Here is a 19,580-nt window from a genome sequence, read left to right as displayed (position 1 = left end):
ATCTTTTAACTCTGAATGTGTGACAACGTGTTAAATATTTTTTAAAAAATAGTGAATTTTGCTACAGGGATTTCTTAATCTGCCTGTAGGAGACTGAGTTTATATGTTTTATTGAGATATCACTCCCTAAATGAACTAATAGCCTCAGAATTCACAGCTACTTACGATGTATCAAGTAAAGCTGCTGCATTCTTACAACTGGTGATAACTTCTGCAGGATGAAGGGGAATTTGTCTTTACCTAAATAAAGCAACCCTGCAGCATGGCAGTCCCATGCTGATAGAACTGACAACATTCTACCTTTAACAGCTGAGGCTTTATTCATGTCTGAAGACACTCCTGAGAATTGAGTGGAGCTATGAAGAAAAGGTATTTAGTGATGATTTGCGAAGCACCTCCACAGTCTTAAAGCCTGTGACTAAAACCGAATATACTTTAAGGCAGTGTTGAAAAGGGCCCTCGTACTGGCTGTTAGGCCTGCTGTGGGGTTGTCCTTCCTCAGGATGTTTCTCAGACTCCTAAAGTCAGAAGCCTACCCAGACTTTTTCATGCAGAGCAGGGCAAACAAATTACCTTGTTGGATGGTTGGGAAAAGAAAGTGATTGGTAGTTATTACCTGTAGTGTTTTACCCTCTAATTCTGGTAGCCAAACTGCAAATTCTGGCTGTGTTTATGCTCTGCTTTAAAAAAGTAGTCAGATTTGATTTAGATGTTTCAAAAAACGTCAGAATTGTAACTCCCTTTGGCCTAGTTTCTGTTCTGCAGATCATCTTCTGCCCTTACCTTTACACCCTCCATTCTCAATCTAAGGGTTGTGCACTGCCTCTATAGAGAACATGACCTGAAAGATCTGGGAAAAACACTTGCTGTTCTGGACAACCATTCAGTTCTTATTTTTCCCTCTCGGCTATATACATAGCTTCTTTGCTGGAATCCAGCTATCCTTGGATTGAGCAGCAAGACTTCTTGCAGAAAAAAGAAACAATGAGTTAAAAGCATCAAATTAACACTACTCATGGGTTGTAAACTCATCCTTTTCTTACTTAATGCCCTCTCCCAAGGGCATTCTTGCACTAGACTCTGCTGTGAGAGAGGATTTATAGGAGCTTATAAAACCGAAACTGGGCATATAAGTAATATTGTCATCTTGTGTCAAAGAGATTTCGATACTTGTTTCCTTCCAACACTTTGCCCAGAATTTTCTCCAACCATTATAAGGATTTAGATGTCATTCCAGCTGCAGTCTTGAAGCACTATGGCAATAGGAGAGCAAAACGGCAAAAGAGGCTAAAAAAAGATGTGAATTTATCACTTGACCTTTTTACATTAATTATGAAAGATTAAGGCAATAATATGAGAGTCATAAATAAAATGAAGTACAAAGCTATACTTTGTAGTTAAGATGGGTATTGCAAATAGAGTATTGGAGCATATTTATATGCAGTAAAACCTGCCTGTTACCAATTAATGTTTAATAGCCTTTATCTTCGGAGTGAAGAAAACCTGTCACTGCGTACTGCCTGTTCCCTGTCTTCAGCTATGCTGCATGTAAAGGCGTGTGCTATATTATGAGAGAGATATTATGTATATCTCTGTGCAGACTTGCACATTTGTAAAGGCAGAAAACTAATACAGTGTCATTTTATGTTGTCAGTGGAGAGCTCACCTGTGAGTCATTACATTGTTTGAAAAGTTTTCACAAGGAGTGCTACAAAACAGTTGGAATTAAATTGTCTTGGGTTATGTTTTTATTCATGAGAGAGACGAAGGCTCTGCTTCTGAATAAGCTTAAACCTTGTATGACACCTTTCTGTGCTGACGTTGCTTATTCTTGCCTTTACCCCAGGCAATTCTGTGTGCTTCTTGCAGCCTGATGAGATGTATCATTGTTACTTCTTCTCTCATTTTATCTTCTGCAAAAGTGCTGTACAGAAGGTGCAGAATTCCCCTTGTAGGAGGAATAGGGTATGACACAGGAGTTGTGTCACTGCAGCTCACTTGTGCTCGGATACTTTGCCCTTGCCAGCCTTGCAGCTTGCTCTCCCTGTTTGGAAGGAGGTAGCTGTGGCCATGCACTCCCTGCCCTGGGGCACCCTGCACTGTCTCCCAGGTATGTTATTATTTCTGGGGGTAAATTCAGGCTATGTACTCATCTATTACTGCCAGTATATTAAGTTCAGTATCTAAAGTATCTATCTAGTACCTAAATTGAGTATCTGACAGTGTCTAAAGAGGGGCTGTGAGAAAGAAGGGGACAGACTTTTCAGGAGGATCTGTTATGATAAGACAAAGGGAAACGGTTTCAAATGATAAGAGAGGGGATTTAGTTTGGATATAAGGAAGAAGTTTTTTACACTAAGGGTAGTGGGCACTGGAACAGGCTTTCCAGAAAGAGGTGGATGCCCCGTCCCTGGAGACATTCAAAGTCAGGCTGGACAGGGCTCTGAGCACCTGATCTAGTGTAGGTGTCCCTGTTCATTGCAGAGGAGTTGGACTAAATAGCCTTTAAGGGTCCCTTTCCATACAAACCATTCTATGATTCTATGATCCTGTCAGCTGTACTTCAGTGAGGGAATGGGAATGCTAGAAGAAAGTGAAGAGAGAACAAGATTGTTTTCCAGTATTAAAACCTAGATTAATGCAAGTCTTCAGGAGTCCAGCTAATGCAGTTGATGGAGAGGAGGTTTTCTCACAACCATCAACCCTACAGAACTGGTAGGTCTGGCTGACGATGGGAGAAGAGTAAATCCCAGCACTGGAAACTGCTGTTGAGTCAAATATACCCTGAAGTAAAAGGAAGCAATTCCTTAGTAGTGAGGGTAATTAAACTATAATGTAGTGTGTTAAATAGGAGTGGGTATGTTACAAAGCCACATTAGTCCCAGTGCTGCAAGAAGATTTGCATTTACTGCAGCAGCTGCTTGCAGGGTGGAAGGTCTCCTGGATGTGGTGTTTGAGCCACCAGTTCCATCAGCTGACTTCACGGACAAGCCCCCAAATAACGCAGTTGTAACACTTGCAGCTCTGTATTACAGGCAGTAGTTATAATCAATTGTTGGAGTTCAGCCTTTCTGCTGGTGATGTGAGGTGTGGAGGATTTCCATCCACTCAAAATACAATTGGCTAGATATGTGGTGTGTTTTCAGGTTCATTCCTTTTCCCCTGCATTTTTTCTTCATAAAGGACTGGCTGTGCTGGAGACAGTGGCTGGGTGTGTGTGTCAGAGCTTAGAGATTGGGATTATTTGGGTTTGTTTTACAGTGGACACCTGATTTGGGAAATTTAAGTCAGAAGAAAGAATTTTTTTAGGTTTAAGTCACTGGGAGCTTACACTGTCATACTGAATTACACAGATCATCAGGGTAGATCTCATCATATGGGTTATGGGAGTTTACTTCAAAAGCACATTCGTGTTTGAAGTAAACACTAATGCACCTGCAGCTTCTGAGATCAGTGTTACGTTCATCTTCTGTCTTTTTCATCTCAAGCCACATGTATGGCCTTTGTTTGAGGATCTCACACCAAATGTAATATCTTGTAATAGATAGAAAGTCAGACAAGATAATCAAATGGTCCCTGTTGCCTGAAAGCTGTGAAATCCTAAATACCAAAGAGTTTTTATACACCTGAATTAGTAAGTGTTCAACCCAGCAGAAGAGACTGGGCAGGAGTACCACTGCTGTCAGCTGCTCTTGCTTTATTACTGATCAGCTGTTTTCATGGTAACATCAGCATGGGCTGGGAAGGTCAGATGGGCAATTTCAGGGAAGAGGATGTACACAGTGTCAAGAGGTCATTAAATTACTTACAAGTAGGAGGAAGTTCTCATTCTGCTCTCAGGAGCGGTGATTTCCAAGGAATAAAAACGAGAGCATTGTAAACAGCAGCCAGTGGAACTGAGTGGGTTAAGCCAGAATCCAATCTACAATCTGTAACTATCTCCACTCACTGGAAATCAGATGTGCAAGGAAACAAAGTTAGAACAAGATATTCTGCTTGTCTTTATCTATTTTCAGATACTTTCTGTTGTTTGCAGTGTAGTACCGCATTTTTGTGAAATACAGGGTGGAACTATAGTAAGAACAATAAAAAATGCCCAACTTACTAATCATAATGGTGTGTACCTCTCCTGTGACTTTAGCCTGAGTGTCAAATTCAAAAAATGTCTTTCTTACCAATAACTCTGGGGGGGGAGGGGAAGAAACGAATATATGAGTGGGTACAGCCCATGGACTGTGGGCTGTAGTGTAGTGTTCTAAAAAAATACCATAATTTTTCAAGAAAGACCACTATCGTGAATGGTGTGAATGCTGCAGGTTGACAATTCTGTGACCATTGTGTTAATTTCTAATCATTACTTACTAATTATTTTACTGAAACCATTCTTTTTGGTACAAAGTTTATCAGAATTGCCTCCTAATATGCAAGTTGGTATGGTAATCACAACATAATTTAAACTATTACATTAATTTTAGACCCAGACTGCATCAAAGTAAACTTTGCATTTCTTATTAATTCAAGCAGTCTCCTGACAGTATTTTAAACTCCACATGCATTTGGTGAGATCTGAATCTCTGCTGATTCTTTTTAAGTATAATTGTACTTTACAGCAAGTAACTCTCAATCCCTTTGATCACTAAAGCATGCTGCCTCATACATTCACAAACAGATCCAACAGACACCCGTGAAACCAGCAACATTTGGTGTTTCAGATGTTAAGTTTGTTGTTCTGGCACTGCTAAGAAAGCTGGACCTATTTGAATCCAAACTCTCACCAGAGCTGTTTGAGTGAATTCATCCAAAAGGGAACTTATCAAAACCAAAGTGTTTTACACTGGGGGAAAATAGAATTTGAATATAGAGCAGATGGACTTGAAAGTGACCTTCTCCCCTTCTTTTTTCCACCTCCCTCAGAAACAATTCCCTACACTATTTCTTCCCACCCACACAGTGCATTTTATTTGATTAAAATTTCCAAGATGTAAGGCACATTTTCCGTTCACGGAGTTATTTGTTTGGTACCTTACAAAAACAGATGTTCATACTCTAGTTCTGTCTTTGCAGGCTGATCTTATTCCTTCCCATAACTGATGTCGTATGGAAACTGTGATGTGTAAGGAGGTGGCCAGGCTGGTAGGTGTGAGGCTGTATCATGCCATGGTCTTCAATTCAAAGTCCTGCAGCAGTGTGCTAATATCCATGTTAGCTCAGTAGGGTAGGATGGCAATAACAACGGGTAAAAAGTTTGAGATAAGGTATTGCATTACATGAGTCATGCGTTACATGTGCAGTGTAATGATGTCCATTTCGCTCTGTCCTATCCTGCATTGGCTGGTGGGAAGAGAAGTCATGTTACAGTGTAGAGTTAGCTTGTTCTTGTCCCAAACTGCAGAGATAAAAAGCTGTGGGTGAAGGAGAATAATCATTTCTTCCCTCAGTTCAGTGTTAGTGCTTCTTTGTGATGGCCACAGTCCTTTTCCTCATTGATTTAGGGCATTCACAAGTATTTACTGCTTTCAAACCCTTACATTTATTAAATAATTAAAAAAAAAAAAAAGTAAAATTTGGAAAACAGAAAACCTAACCTATTTCACACAGTGTAGTTGTTCAGGTGTAGGTGTTGTTATCTTGATCAGAATATCTTCCCAAGTGAAAGGAGGATGTTCTGGTACTTGGAGAAGCATAAGGCACTTAACAGTCCTTTTTGGCTAGAGGTAGACTAGGACACTACATCCTTCTTCATAGTTGCAAGCTCATCACTATCAAGTGGCAGGTGATTATCACTTCTCCTGAGAGCTCAATTCAAAATGGAATTGGAAAAGTGAATATATATCTTCCTCTTGAATAGCAAATATTCAAACTCTTAGTGAAGGTTGAACTCTTTTCAATAGTTTGTTTTAGTGATTAAAGACAGTGGTGACATCTGTGATTTTCAAGATTGATCATATAATTTGGCACTGCTGTCAGTCTCTGAACTTAGCAGAAGGAGCTGAAACCTGTAGGCTTCAGGTAAGAACCTTTCAGGCAGGACATGGTGAAAGGCTGCTGTGGAGATGTGCAGAGAAACTCGTGCTCATTTTTTATTGTACTTCAGATGGAATGGAATTTGACTCTTTCAGCTAATTTTTTTCTTCAGGTGTATGAGAAATCATAACTGAACTGGAATGTATGGAGTATACATACTGAAAGTCTCCACAGATGTTTTTAACAGCAAAGTTAATTTCATGACATGTAATCCCAGAGGTTGTATTAGATTGTTTGTCACTGTAAATTTTCTAATCAAGTTCAGATGTTTACTTTTAATTTAACTAGTTGATAGGTTGACCATTGTCCTTGGACTTGAAATAGGAACCACCTGACTGAAGTCCTTTGCTAAGCAGATGAGACCAAATGATCGCAAAGCTCCTCCTTCCTTTCAGCTTAAAAATCTAATTTGCCTGATATATAAAGCCAAAATATTTCACAATTAGTCTTAAAGTAGAATAAACCTCTTTACTTCTATATTTACTTGAATGGATTCATGTGGATAGACCTGTGGTTATTTTCTTCTTGCTTGTATGAGAGAGTGATTGCTATTGTATCATCTTTAATAATACACATATCTGAGGGGAGTGAGTCTATTCTAGTTATTAAGCCACACCAAAGACTGCAATGAACTCTCTGAGCACAAAAGAGCATAGATGCACACATTTTTTTCCAGCCTATCCACTTCAGATCTAATATTTATTTTGTTCCTGGTCTATAGTAGGGTAGACAGTTAGACAGTACCAGGCTGCTTCACACTGAGAGCATTCATAATATATTTCTCTGTGGCTATGAGATTTGTGATTTTGCATGGACTCTGAGATACATCTTTAATTATGGGATGCTTCTTCTGATTTAACTATTGATAATTAACTTCCCAATTTTTTAGCTGTGAATAAACACTAGAGCCACAAAAGCACCATTGTATATTATGAGTTTTACTAATTGAGCAAAACAGTATTTGTTAATTGCTCCTTTTATGCACATCCTAAAACCAGAAGTGCCTAAGTAGCTCTGGGACATTAATTTTAAACACAATTAAAACAGCATATCCTGTTAGCAGTTGTTCTCCATGCATTGTTTAGATATTGATGGGCCTAGATCCGAACGCAGTAATTAAAAGGAACTACTGTTATTATTGATCCCACAGATAAACAAATCCCAATTACATGCTGTGAACTGGTTAATCAAGTTTATTTAACATGTTGCTGGTGATTCATCCCAGTGATTGTGCTACATAGCTCTTTATGTGAGCCTAGCAGTATAATGATTCTGGCTGTCTCCAGTTTCTCAGTTGCAAAAGGAGTTTCATTAATTCTTTTAAATAAACATGGGTAGCACCTTTAGGCATGGCATTGTTACATATACTAATTAAATCCAGTTTGGGACCAAGAGCTTCTCACTCCAAGTAAGAATGTATTTTGAGATTGTGCAATTCTGACTGCTGTTTTCATGAAATGGTGTGCTCCCAAAAAGCAGCAGAGACAGCTGTGTTTTGTGTGAAGCTGTGTTTTGTGTGGGTTCCTTTGTTTGGCTCTGATGATATTAAAGCGTACCACATTTTGTCTCACTTTTTGCCAGTGCTCTTTAATCTTTTGTGAGAGACTACTTATGCAGCCCGAACATTCTCCTGAGGTAGCGCCTATTTTCCAAGTCACACAATCATGACCGAATAAGCAATTTCTCCTAGATCACCTTTGCTCAGGTCCCTTAACAGCATCAGCAGTACCATCTACCATCACTCCCAGCAGTGGTAGCATCTTGCATCTCCCATGGAAGCATCAGCTTCAGACCACAGGCTTGCACCAGCTGTGCCCCCTATTCTGTCCCGGGCGCACCTGGCTGCTCAGAAGGCTATGTCAGTGGGTGCACTACTATGAGTCATGAGACTCCCGTTCTGTCTGTCTTGTGCTCTCGACTGTAGAAACTTAATAGTGCTGGCTGAAAGCAGATACTTTAGTGTTAGCAGTATATAAAAAAAACTGGTGATAGTCTTATTTTCTAGGTTATTTTTACCTCACCTTGGATGAAGGCAAAACCTGCTTGAAGTTGTACATAGCCTTTTTGGTATTATATGGCTCCTGGTAGAAGCCATACTGATCTCCAGAACTAACCCTGTTCTTGCACAGCGTTGCAGACATGCCTTGCTTGTAGGCATTTGTAGCCAAGCATGTTTTGTGCTTGCCACTGCATTATGTCAGGATTAGGTCTTTATTTAAAGACCCTTGGCCAGCTCAGTCTCAGTTTCTGAGAGCCCTGTCTATAGGTGATGTCTTGATACAGCTTTCACATTGCAACTGCGCTGATTCTCTTTTCCCACCAGGGATTTCTGAGTTATTTTTTTAGTTCACAGAGTCAGTGTTCAATGATCCCTCAGTGCCTGATATTCCTGTATGAGCCCTCATCTCCTTCCAGCTGGCTAAGCGTAAGTCATAGTGCTTGTCCAGACTCTTGGTGTTAAAGGCACATTCCTCAGTATCACAAAAGGCAACATCAGATAAGTGGGCTGGCTAGCCAGCACTTCTTGTCCTAAAATAGTCCCCAGTCAAAATCAGCAGAGATTAACCGAAGGCCAATAAAAACAGCATCTAAATACAGTGTGCATCACACTATTTTCTTAATACTGTGGAGCAACTTAAGGAGTATTCTGTTGGGAACATTGTACTGCAGACCTTAAATAGCAATGCTAATGTTTAGATGTATTTTCATCATTTCTGTGCTTTCCATGCCAGAATTCTGGGACCTTTGCCAGGTTCCTAGACAATACAGAATTAATTGTTAGGAAGAAAAATAAATATTTGTTAAGTGGTAGAGAATATGCATGTCTGATCTAATGAACAGTAGTTCTGTGCATTTATTGTTAATAGTAATTCACGTGAATTATTTTTCTGTCTGGAAAGGGGAGGATCGAAGCATGGAGAGAGTGAATTTCCTTCAGCTTCTGTGTCTAATTTATATATATGCGTGTGTGTGTGTGTGTGTGTGTATACAAGCAATATTTCTGCATTTAGTAATCCAAGTAGACATGGTGACATTTCTGCCAGATAGAGAAGTAGAAAATGTAGGAGAATTTTCCTTGCCTGCCTGGACCGTCTGGTTGAGAGACGATTTCAAGCAATTTTGCTTGAATGCTGTACTGAAAGTAAGTGTTGAAGAAAGCTTGGAAGTCCAGATCACACAAGGTCTGTTTAAAAAGACATCCGAGATAGTAACTGTTATCTGGTGTTGCAGTGTGAGGTTGATTGGAATGAGAAATTGCTTGCTCTTAGTATTACTTTAGTAATGCTTTGTTCTTAATCTAATTCAGAAGGATAACAAGAAAGGCTTTTTTTTAAGTTATGTCAACAGTAAAAGGAAAACTAGGGAAAATGTGGGTCCACTACTAAATTATGTGGGTGCTCTGGTAATAGGATGCAGAAAAGGTGGAGATACTGAATGCCTCCTTTGCTTCTGTCTTTACTACAAAGACTGCCCCTGGGGAATCCCAGACTATGGAGGTAAGAGTGAGAGTATGGGGAAGACTTCCCTTTGGTCAAGCGGGATATGGTCAGAGATCATCCAGCTGAAATCAGTCCGTACAAATCCATGAGCCCAATGGAATGTGCCCACATGTGCTGAGGGAGCAGGCAGAGGTGACTGCTGAACTGCTCTATCATCTTTGAAAGGTCTTGGAGAACAGGAGAGGTGTCTGAGGACTGGAGGATAGCCAGTGTCACTCCAGTCTTCAAGAAGGGCAAGAAGGATAATCTGGGAAAATATAGTCAACCTGACCTTTGTCCCTGGAAAGGTGATGGAACAGTTTGTTCTAGATGCTATTTCCAAGCAAGTGGAAGAGAAGATTATCAGGAGTAGTCAACATGGATTCACCAAAGAGAAATAATGCTTGACCAACCCGGTAGCCTTCTGTGATGTCATCACTGGCTGGGTAGATGGAAGGAGAGCAGTGGATGTTGTGTACCTTGACTTTCAGCAAGGTGTTCGACACTATCTCCCACAGTGTGTTTGTAATGAAGCTTAGAAAGTGTGGAATTGATGTGTGGACAGTGAGGTGGGTAATGAGGTGGGTAAAGAAGTGGCTGACTAGCAGAGGTCAGAGGGTTCTGTAACTAGTGGTGTTCAGCAGGGGTCAGTGCTGGTTCCGGTCTTGTTCCACATCTTCATCAGTGACCTGAACGATGGGATAGAGTCAACTCTCAGCAAGTTTCCTGATTATATGAAGCTGGGAGGAATGGCTGACAATGCCAGAAGACTGTGCTGCCATTCAGTGAGACCAGAACAGGTTGGAGAGTAAGGTGGAGGTTCGGCAAGAGCAAGTGTAGAGTCCTACATCTGGGGAGGAATAACCACATGCATCAGTACAGGTTAGGGGCTGACCTGCTGGAAAGGAACTCTGCAGAGAAAAACCTGGGGATCCTGGTGGATAGCAGGGTGGCCATGAGCAGCAGTGAGCCTTGTGGCCAAGAAGGTTACCCAGGGATGCATAAAAAAGCGTGGCCAGCAGGTTGAGGGAGATTATCCTCTCCCTTTACTTTGCCTGGTGAGGCCACATCAGGAGTACTGTGCCCAGTTCTGGGCTCCACTGTTCAAAAATGACAGGGATTTCCTAGAAAGAGATCATTGGAGGGTGACAAAGATGATTAAGAAGCCTGGAGCATCACCTGTATGAGGAAAGGCTGAGAGACCTGGGCTGTTCAGCCTGGAGAAGGTAAGACTGAGAGGGCATCAGATCGAGGTTTATAAATATCTAAAGTGCAGGAGGCAACTGGACGAGGCCAGACTCTTTTCAGTGTTGTGTAATGATAGGACAAGGAGCAATGGCAAAAAACTGGAACATAGAAAGTTCCACACAAATATGTAGAACTTTATAGTGAGTGTGACAGAGGAATCATAGAATCACAGAATGGCCTGGGTTGAAAAGGACCTGAAAGATCATCTAGTTGCAACTCACCAACCACTAGATAGGCTGCCCAGAGCCACATTCAGCTTGGCATTGAATGCCTACGGGGATGGGGCATCCACAGCCTCCAACTGGACCTCCAACCTCCAACTGGAACAGGCTGCCCCAACAGGTGTTGAAGTCTCCTTTGGAGACATTCAAGACCTATCTGGATGCCTACCTGTGTGAACCTTCTGTAGAGAACCTCCTTTAGCGAGGAGATTGGACTTGACTTCCAGAGGTCCTTTCTGGCCCGTGCAATTCTGTGGTTCTGAGTTATGATCCTGATAGAATAATTCAGTCTGATATTCTCTCCTAAATCAACACATGTGCATCTGAATCTGTGGGATTTGATATTGTACGTCATTAATTTTTTTTGCATTGAAGCCCAGTGTATCTATTGATTCTCAGACTGGCTTCCTGCTTCTGATCTGCCAAAAGATAATTAGTTATATGTTTCTATATGCTTTGCTACTGAGGCTTCAGAATCTCTCTTAACTGAAGCCCCTGCTTACATTACTACCATTCATTTTTATTGGCTTCACTAAAGTTGAATTCCTGTATCTTGATTTTCCCTAATTCATTCTCCAAGCAGCTTGAAAGAATTCAGCTGAAAACAAAACCTCAAAGCGCTTATATAATGAATTACTTCTAAGCTAGACGCTAGAAAAGACAGAGGAGCATTTATCAGGAATGCTTGTGGGCTTGGTGGTTACGAGCTTAAAAAAATATTCGGTGGAAAAGCTTTTGTCCCATGACAGAGATTTGAAAGGCTTCGGCTTCGGATTCCAGGGGAGGCTCAGGCCTGTAATCACGTTTGAAATGTTCCCTTTCAGAAGGCTGGCCGGCTGCACGGGAAGCGAGCCGGCTCGGGGCTGCCTGCGGCCGAGCCCATCACCTGTTGGGGCCCAGCGGAGGAGGGCTCGATCAGCCGGCCGGGACGGCCCCGCCGCCCACCCGGCCCGGGGCGCCCGGGGACTGCGCGTCGGGAGGGAGCCGGCCCGAGCTCCAGCCCCAGCCCCAGCCCTGCCCGCTGCGCTTCCCTGCTTGGAGAGAGCGGAGCCTGGGCGGTAGGCAGGGACAATGGAGGAAAATGAAAGCCAGAAACTTGAGCTGTGCCTGGCTTGTTCAACAGACAGCAGGCAGATGAAGGGTAAGTAAGGGGGAGCAGGAAGAGGGAGTTGCATTTAACCATGCCCCTCGTTGCTGCTTTTAATAAGTGAAGGGAATGCATGGGGGAAAAAGAAAAAAAGAAAAAGAAAACAACAACAATCAAAAAGCATGTCTTTCACGTGCTGAAGGCTCTGGAGGTTTCCCTAAGTCTGGAAGCGTGGCTGTACACCTCCGTACAGGCTCGGGAGCGGGCAGCGCGGCTGTCAGCCCGCAGTGCCGGGGCAGGGTAGCAGCAGTCCGGCGTAATAGCTGGGAGCACTTTTCACTTGAGGGTGCTTTAAATCGCTGCAGATCTCGGCGAGGTTGGGGTACTTTGTGTGGGTGCGAGCTGTGGGAGAGACCAGCCAAGGGCGCCTTTGCACAATCTGTATTGCACCATGTTTTATCTGAATGCGAGCTCAGCTGCGAGCTGGGGAGTGCTGCGTGGGACGATCCACGTGGAGCATGCAGCTCAGGTAGCACGGGATGCCTAATCTAATCTGCATCTGCTGCAGTGTTTGTGGAACACCTGTAGACGTTCTTGGTTCATGTGCATTGTATTCCTCATAGACACTTGAAGAAAAGTTGTATTACTGTCCTTCTGTGAAATAAGCAGTCTATACATGTGGTTCTAAAACTCACACAGCTCTGTGTGTTGTACCAGAAAGCATTGCATAGAGAATGTAGAAGTTCTGTTTTTTGGAGGTTTCTTGGAAATGCGTTGCCTGACACTCTTTTGACCATTTTTGAACTTTAAATAGTGGGGCAGTGTTCACTGGTGCCTGTGTGTTCAATGGGAAGGAAACTTAAAGGATATGTCCGAGAAGGGGGGGAAGAAGAAATCCCTTAGTAACATATGTATGGGTGGTGTGAAGCTGACTGAGGTACATGTGGAGCTAGAAAAACTCAGCTCTGACTAGAAGACCCATCTTCTGATTCTCCAAAAAATTTTAGTCTTGAACATTCATAACCAAGTTTAGTAGTTTTGGCCCATATCCAGTAGCTACATTTGAAAATTTATTTGGGAACAGATTTAATTGTAAAAGTAATCAAGTAGATAGGAATGATTCCAAATAACCTCAGATTTGCTGCCAGCATATCATAGATGGGCTTGATTCATGCTGTTAAAATGTATTCTTTTTTTATCCTTTTAACATTGAATATAGTATGCTTCAAGGCTCAGCTTCACAGTGCTAGAGTGTGAAGTATGGGTCTGACCCACGCTTGCTGCTTTCTAAAATTATTCTGAAAATGTCCCTCTCTTATCACCTGGATTGCAAAACAGGAATGTTACTATTTTCACAAAATTTTAAGTAATGGAGCAAAGTGACTTTCTTGACCTTTGTGGACTTCACAAAGGGTGTGACTTAGAAGAATTGCATACCAGACTTTCAAAAATGACTTCAAGTTATAGCATTTAATCTTTCATGGTAATCTTCCTGATAATCCCAGGCGAGTGCTTCCATACTGCAGACCTGGACCTTTCCCATAGTCTTAATTTCATGACTACCTGCTGTAGTAATGGGCAAAGAATTCCTGATGTTAATTTTAAGGTTAGAGCTGTATCTTAACTGTAAGGGTTACTGAAGGCTTTGGATAACCTGCTCTCCCCTGTCAGTCTGCCGAACTTGCTTTTTATTGCCCTCTGGCTTTGCTACTCTACTGAACAGAAAGACCTTCAGCCCTTAGCTTCTGAACATGAGGGAAGGAGAGGAGGAGACAAGTTTATCTTGCACTTCTCTTGCTGTGTTTTCCATTGGTTTCTATTTACTCCTTTTCCAAGGAGTGTACTTGCATAATTTATCCTTTTGCTACTCTTTGCTGTCATCTGGCAACCATCACATGATCCTTCACACATTGCACAGTTATCTGTGGGGATTGATTTTCTAGGCCCATTATCTTCACTTCTAAGATATGGTCTGTTTGTCCACGCTCTTACTGAGCAACATCAGAATATAAAATATGTCTTGTAGTTTCTCCTTGGAGTGCTGTGGTGTGGATTTCTTATGTTCCAAGTTACACAAGGGGTATTTTACCATTCCATCTCATCCTGGCCATGAAAATGATTTGTCAGTATTTAGGAAGTGACCAAGAAGGAATTTTTAAGTGACTAGGAAAAGATATTCAAACATCACACAGACTTTGGTTTACATTTCAGCCAAGATGCATAGTATTATCCATGCTGGTTTGTTTATTGCTGATTTGCATAGATTTGGGCAACAAAGCAGTGCAATAGTTGTTGCACGGCAAGAAAGTCACATGCTCATGTGTGCTGCAGTACGGCGGGATCGTACTGAATGCCCAGGTCAGCTTGCTGGCAAGACTAGCAATTAGTTTGCATAGTTTGCATTCCTTTCTTTTCACTGCTATTTATACAGTATTTTCCTAACATATGAAAGAAAAATAATATAATTTGCTGATCTTTCTAATACTGTATGTGAAAACTATCTTGTTTTTTTTAAATTCCTTCTCAAGGTTCCACCCATTAACCAATAATTCTAAAACAATTTACTTGATATGTCTCATGTTTCAGATAATTAGCTTAAACTACTGAAATGACTGAAGTGCAGAGCTTGGAGGGGCTTTGCATGAGGATTTAGGAGCTGAAATCCACAGTCATGAGCTCTCAGTTGTGCTTCTCAGTATAGCATTACCTGGCATATTGAGGAAGTGCTTGCTACCAATCTAGTGGCTGAAACAGCTGCTGTGACAGTACTTTAAGGGTTGGTACAGAAATGCTGCATTCAGTTACCCACGCTCACACTCACTCCCTAGAGCTCTAAGGGATTTCCTTATTTCTGTCCGACACCTTTGTTCCAGAGTCTCAGCCTGAGGGATACAACCTCTGTGCTCTCAGTGCAACAGATTAGAGATGGTAAATTCTAGCCAGCACCATCCCACCTCTTTTTTTTTCTCCCATTTAAAGTCCACTGAAGTGACTGTGCAGCTTTCAGAAACCATTTTGACTGGGTGCATCTGGAATTGCCACACTTGCTTTTTGCAAGCAAAATGCTCTCTTTTTTTGGCACTTTTCTCAAAGTAACCAAGTGTAACTGACAGTAGGTGGTCTGAATGCTCAGCAAACAGGGAGGGTGGATGTTGTTTGTTGTTGTGCTTGGAAAGGTTAAATGGTACATGAGGAGTGTGTGTGTGTGTTCATATGTATTTAGGTTGTCAGGGTTGTTCTTGCTCAAAATGAGCGAGTGGTGCCCTATGCTGTATGCAGTTTTGGGCCTTATCCATCTTTTTAAAGGACCACAGGAAGAAAGCAGGCTGAGGAAAGAAACCTCACTTTAAAGCTTACAGCATCATGCAGTTTGTTCCATCAGTTCTCAGGTGAAATAATGTGGGGCTGCATAGTGATCCGCATCCACACTGTCCTCCAACAGCTGTACCATCTGTGTCTCCAGCGATACAGAGATTTGAAGCTACATACGAACAAAACTCCCCGTGAGCCAAAGCTGTTTCCAAAGCAGCGTCTGAACCTGTTCCTCAAAACAAAGTGGCAACTGCAGCCTGGGCTTCTGTTTTCTGTTCTGGTTGTAGGATAAAATGCCGTTGATGTAAACAAGACGATGTTGTTGGTACTTTGGAGGCCGTGAACATTACAGGGACTTTTACAGAAACATGCAGGATTTTGGAGGCCTAGTCCTGTTGGACCAAAGCAATGGCTTCCCCATTTAAAGTGGTGGGACTTCACAGAGCTCCATTGGTGGAGTTTTTTCTTTATCATCAGGCTTGATGTTATGTGGGACTTGGCAGACAAGTGGTAACGTGTGCCAGAAGGCAGAAAAGTTCTCAGAATGAAATCCTCAAGCAAGTGGTGGGCAGCCTGTCAAGCTGAGTGAACCATAAAAAGAAGAGAGTAGGTGCCTCCAAACTCCAAACAGCAGGCTCATATGAGTGGCAGCACTTGGGGGGCCTTTCACCAAAAGCAGAAAGGGCTCTGAGTGGAAAAGTGACAGAAATGGGGATGTACAAAAACCCCATTTTTGTGCAGAGAAAGGGCCTTCCTGCTCCTGCAGAGTGGATGCTAAGGGTTAACATTACTGTGGGCACTTGGGCCTACCCAGCACCCAGGGCTTGAAGAGGCCTTTTCAGTGCTTCTGGTTTGGGGCTTTTTTCTTCTTTGCTGACAAAAGATTAAGGGAATTTTCAAAGGTATTAGGTAACAAGGCTCCAGACTACACTTCGTTGTGCACCAGAGAGTTCATGTTACACAGTTACCTGAAGATAAGCCAGCACTTACCTACCCTCTGTGTCTGCCTATCTCTGTGCAAAAATAGTTACGGTCTTTGGTCTTAAAGCCAGTTTTAAAGTTGTAACATTTATCTTTTTGTTTGTTTTGTTTTGTTTTGTTTTGTTTTTGTCTGTGTATCACTCAAAACTTGGTTTTCTTTCTGTTTCTTGAGAAATTGTTTATTGAAAGAGCAGTGTTGTATTTTCCAGCCTGCTGTCCTGAGACGTATAAAATCCAAGGGAGATCCATGAAATTTAAAACCGTACCACAGTTAGAAATAGTGGAGGAAAAAAAAAAAAGCCACAAAACCCTCTTATTATTTCATAGGTGTTTCTGAGCATGTTGAAAACACACTGAAAAAAGATTAAGGACTTCAGATCTGCTTTGTCAAATGAATGTTCTCTGTTGGTATCTTGTGGGATACGAGTTACAGGGCCATTAAGGATACTGGAGCTCTCTGAAGAACACTGTTTCTTGCCCTGGAAAGAAAGCATCCTGTGGGTTTTAAAGGTCAGGGAATGAGGGCCCTGTCAGATCTTCTTTTCAAGCCACATAGTGGTAAAGATGATATAAAAGGAACATCTACTTGAATCATGTTCACTTTTCTGTGAGGTACTGCTGTGGTTCTGCATTGAAAGTAAGTACTGTGCTAAGCTTATATAAATTATTATGAACAGGCTTCTTATTAGAACATATGTATGCCTAATGATGCAGAACAAGCCATTGGACGCTACTAGACTTTTAAACTGACCTTGCTTTTTTTATCAGTCTGATTATTTTCTTTTTCATTTTAAAGTGAATGTTGGGATTGTGTTCTTAAAATATTGTTTGCCTTTTTGGTTTTTGTTTTTCAGACCAGGCAAAACACAGTTTGCATTTAACATCATTAGATGATGCTGAATGCCTCCGATCTAAGGAACTGCTTTCAACTCCGAACAGTCACGCTTCTAATTCCAAATCCACACGCAACATCCCTCGAAGACATACTGTAGGTGGCCCTCGCAGTTCCAAAGAAATACTGGGAATGCAAACCTCGGAAATGGACAGAAAGAGAGAGGCTTTTCTTGAGCATCTGAAGCAGAAATATCCTCATCATGCTACGGCAATAATGGGACACCAGGAGAGATTGAGAGATCAGGTATGAAAATCAAATATGTATCTTGCTTTCTATTAAAGCATTCTTATAACTGCTACCTCACTTTGAATGTGAGGTAGAAAATTGAATGTGTTAACCTCACTACAGAAGGTGAGAATCTAACAAAGAATTTTGTGTTCAAAGTTGCCTAGGATTCAGGTTCTCCTTTGAAATCAATAGAAACAACAATAATAATCAAACTGTTTAAAATTACCTTGGAGTTGTTTGTTGAAACTGACATTTTTGAGGAACTTTTCATCTTTTTTTAGAATATACACAGAGAAAGGATAAGGTGAGACTCTTGATCTTAGTATATGGATCTCCATCTACTTTTTCATAGCTGAAGGGAAAATATGGAACAGCTGTTAACTTTTGTTGTATTTTCACTATTGGCACCACTGCCTGGGAGAAAGAAAAATATCTCTAGACCATGTCTGTGTGCTTTAGCCGGCTCTGTTACCCTTTCACTTGCTTTCTTTTCTGCTTTTGAGTCTTTTAATACAAACAGATGGATGTATCCACAGGTATCTGCCTTCTCCAAACTGTCTTGAGATCAACACAAACCTGCCAGTTTTGTACCTTAAGGTGCTTTTCTTCTTGTGTGATTGCAAGGTCAGCAGGAAAAAGTTGATTTAGGGTTGGAGACGATGTGATGATACATTGATGTATTTCTCAGAACAGGTGGAGGCTGCTGTCACGCTGACCTGAATTTAGGGAATGCCACACAAGGGACTGTTCACTGCGTGGCTCTGGTTTTGAGTGAAAAGTATAAGTTTAGTTTGCTAAACCTTGCAGACTGTGTTGTATTCGAAATACATTTTTTCAAAACACCAGCAGAATGTAGACTTCACTGTTAAGTATCTTGTGCCCATTATTCTCAGTTTAAAAAATGGTTGACAGCAATCCTGATGTAATTTCTTTTTCCAAGTGTTTTGTAGGTATTTCAGCACTGGCAGCAAATTAATTGTAAGTAAGGAATAAAAACAGGTTGGCAAAGTACTGTACTCTGCTATGGGAGTGCTTATGAATTCCCAGTGTCTTTTGAAGCCTTCCAAGACTTCGGAGATCAAAGCAGTTGTCACTCAGTACCTCCCCCTTACAACTTCTCTTTGACAGGGTCTCTCAAGATCCCAGGTGCTATCACTGCTTCAGTAAGACTGCTAGAATCCATGTGTATCCTGCTAAAATTGCTGCAAGACTTCAACTCTAATGAGAGTGATCTATTCCTTATTTTTAAAACAGCTTTCCTGCTTTCTTTTGAAAGTCTGGACTCCCCCACACACTTATCTCTTTCATGAACTCTAGTGACTGTGTGGAATGTGCCGGGTGGTGGATAAAGATAGCATACAAATTAAATAAAGGGGGTGGGAGCTGAAATTCAGAGATTAGATCTTCTAGAGTCATGTAAATATTTAGTTCCAGTGTTGCAGACACTGCAAACCCAGTTTGAACAGCCTACAGCATTACACCCTACACATTTTGTAATTTGATCCTTTTCTGAAGGCAATAAATTACAGAAGGAATGCAGTAACTGTTTCTGCTATTTGTTTAAAATGTGTCATCCTTGCTAATTTATTGAGGGTAAAATTATGCGAATGTCTCCTGCTTCTATTTTTTGATGATTGGACATATATATTGTATAGAAGGAGTGTGAATTTTAAAACAAAATTTGCATTAAAATTACTATCAGAGCATTAGATTACGGTTACTGGGGATGGGGAAGGCTGAAGACTCCATACATTCAGTGTAGTTTTTTTTCTTAACATTTGTGTCTAAGCATGCACACCCATGTATCTGTGTATTTTGTTTGTACTTATGCGTATATGCATCAGAATATATGTCTGTAAATATATGCATGTATAATGCAGGCTTACTTGGCATCTTTGTGAAAAAGACTATAATGTCACTTCGCTTTTAAGATCGTATGTGTGTACAGCATATGGACTTCCTTTTTCCATGTGCATGTATCTATGTGCATAGCAGTGGTGTAGAAAACACGTACTGTACGTGTGTGTAAATATGTCACATACAAAAGTAGTGAGATGTGTGGGAGGACAGGAGCTGAAATGTCATCATTTATTTTCTTGGCCATT

The 19,580-nt window shown here is 41.3% G+C and overlaps 1 protein-coding gene across 15 annotated transcripts in view; it reads left to right on the top strand.

The window, feature by feature from the left end:
* KIAA1217 (KIAA1217 ortholog) overlaps positions 1-19,580 on the top strand; it is a 354,008-nt gene that overhangs the window by 159,391 nt on the left and 175,037 nt on the right. For 12 of the 15 annotated variants that reach the window (XR_014884212.1, XR_793853.4, XM_031553863.2 and 9 more), the window contains one exon: positions 17,207-17,490. Coding sequence is in view for 13 of the 15 variants with exons in the window: in XM_031553863.2 (XP_031409723.2) it covers positions 17,207-17,490 (284 nt within the window). In the remaining 2 variants the exon portion in view is untranslated. Of the gene's footprint in view, positions 1-11,796; positions 12,114-17,206; positions 17,491-19,580 lie in introns of those variants that run through there. The other 3 variants (XM_085227255.1, XM_085227254.1, XM_085227251.1) reach the window with 1 other exon arrangement.

The sequence above is a fragment of the Meleagris gallopavo genome, chromosome 6 (assembly GCF_905368555.1).
Source record: "Meleagris gallopavo chromosome 6, MGAL_WU_HG_1.1, whole genome shotgun sequence".
NCBI lineage: Eukaryota > Metazoa > Chordata > Aves > Galliformes > Phasianidae > Meleagris > Meleagris gallopavo.
Note: the sequence above shows the minus strand (reverse complement) of the source record. Positions and strands in the feature narration are given on the sequence as shown.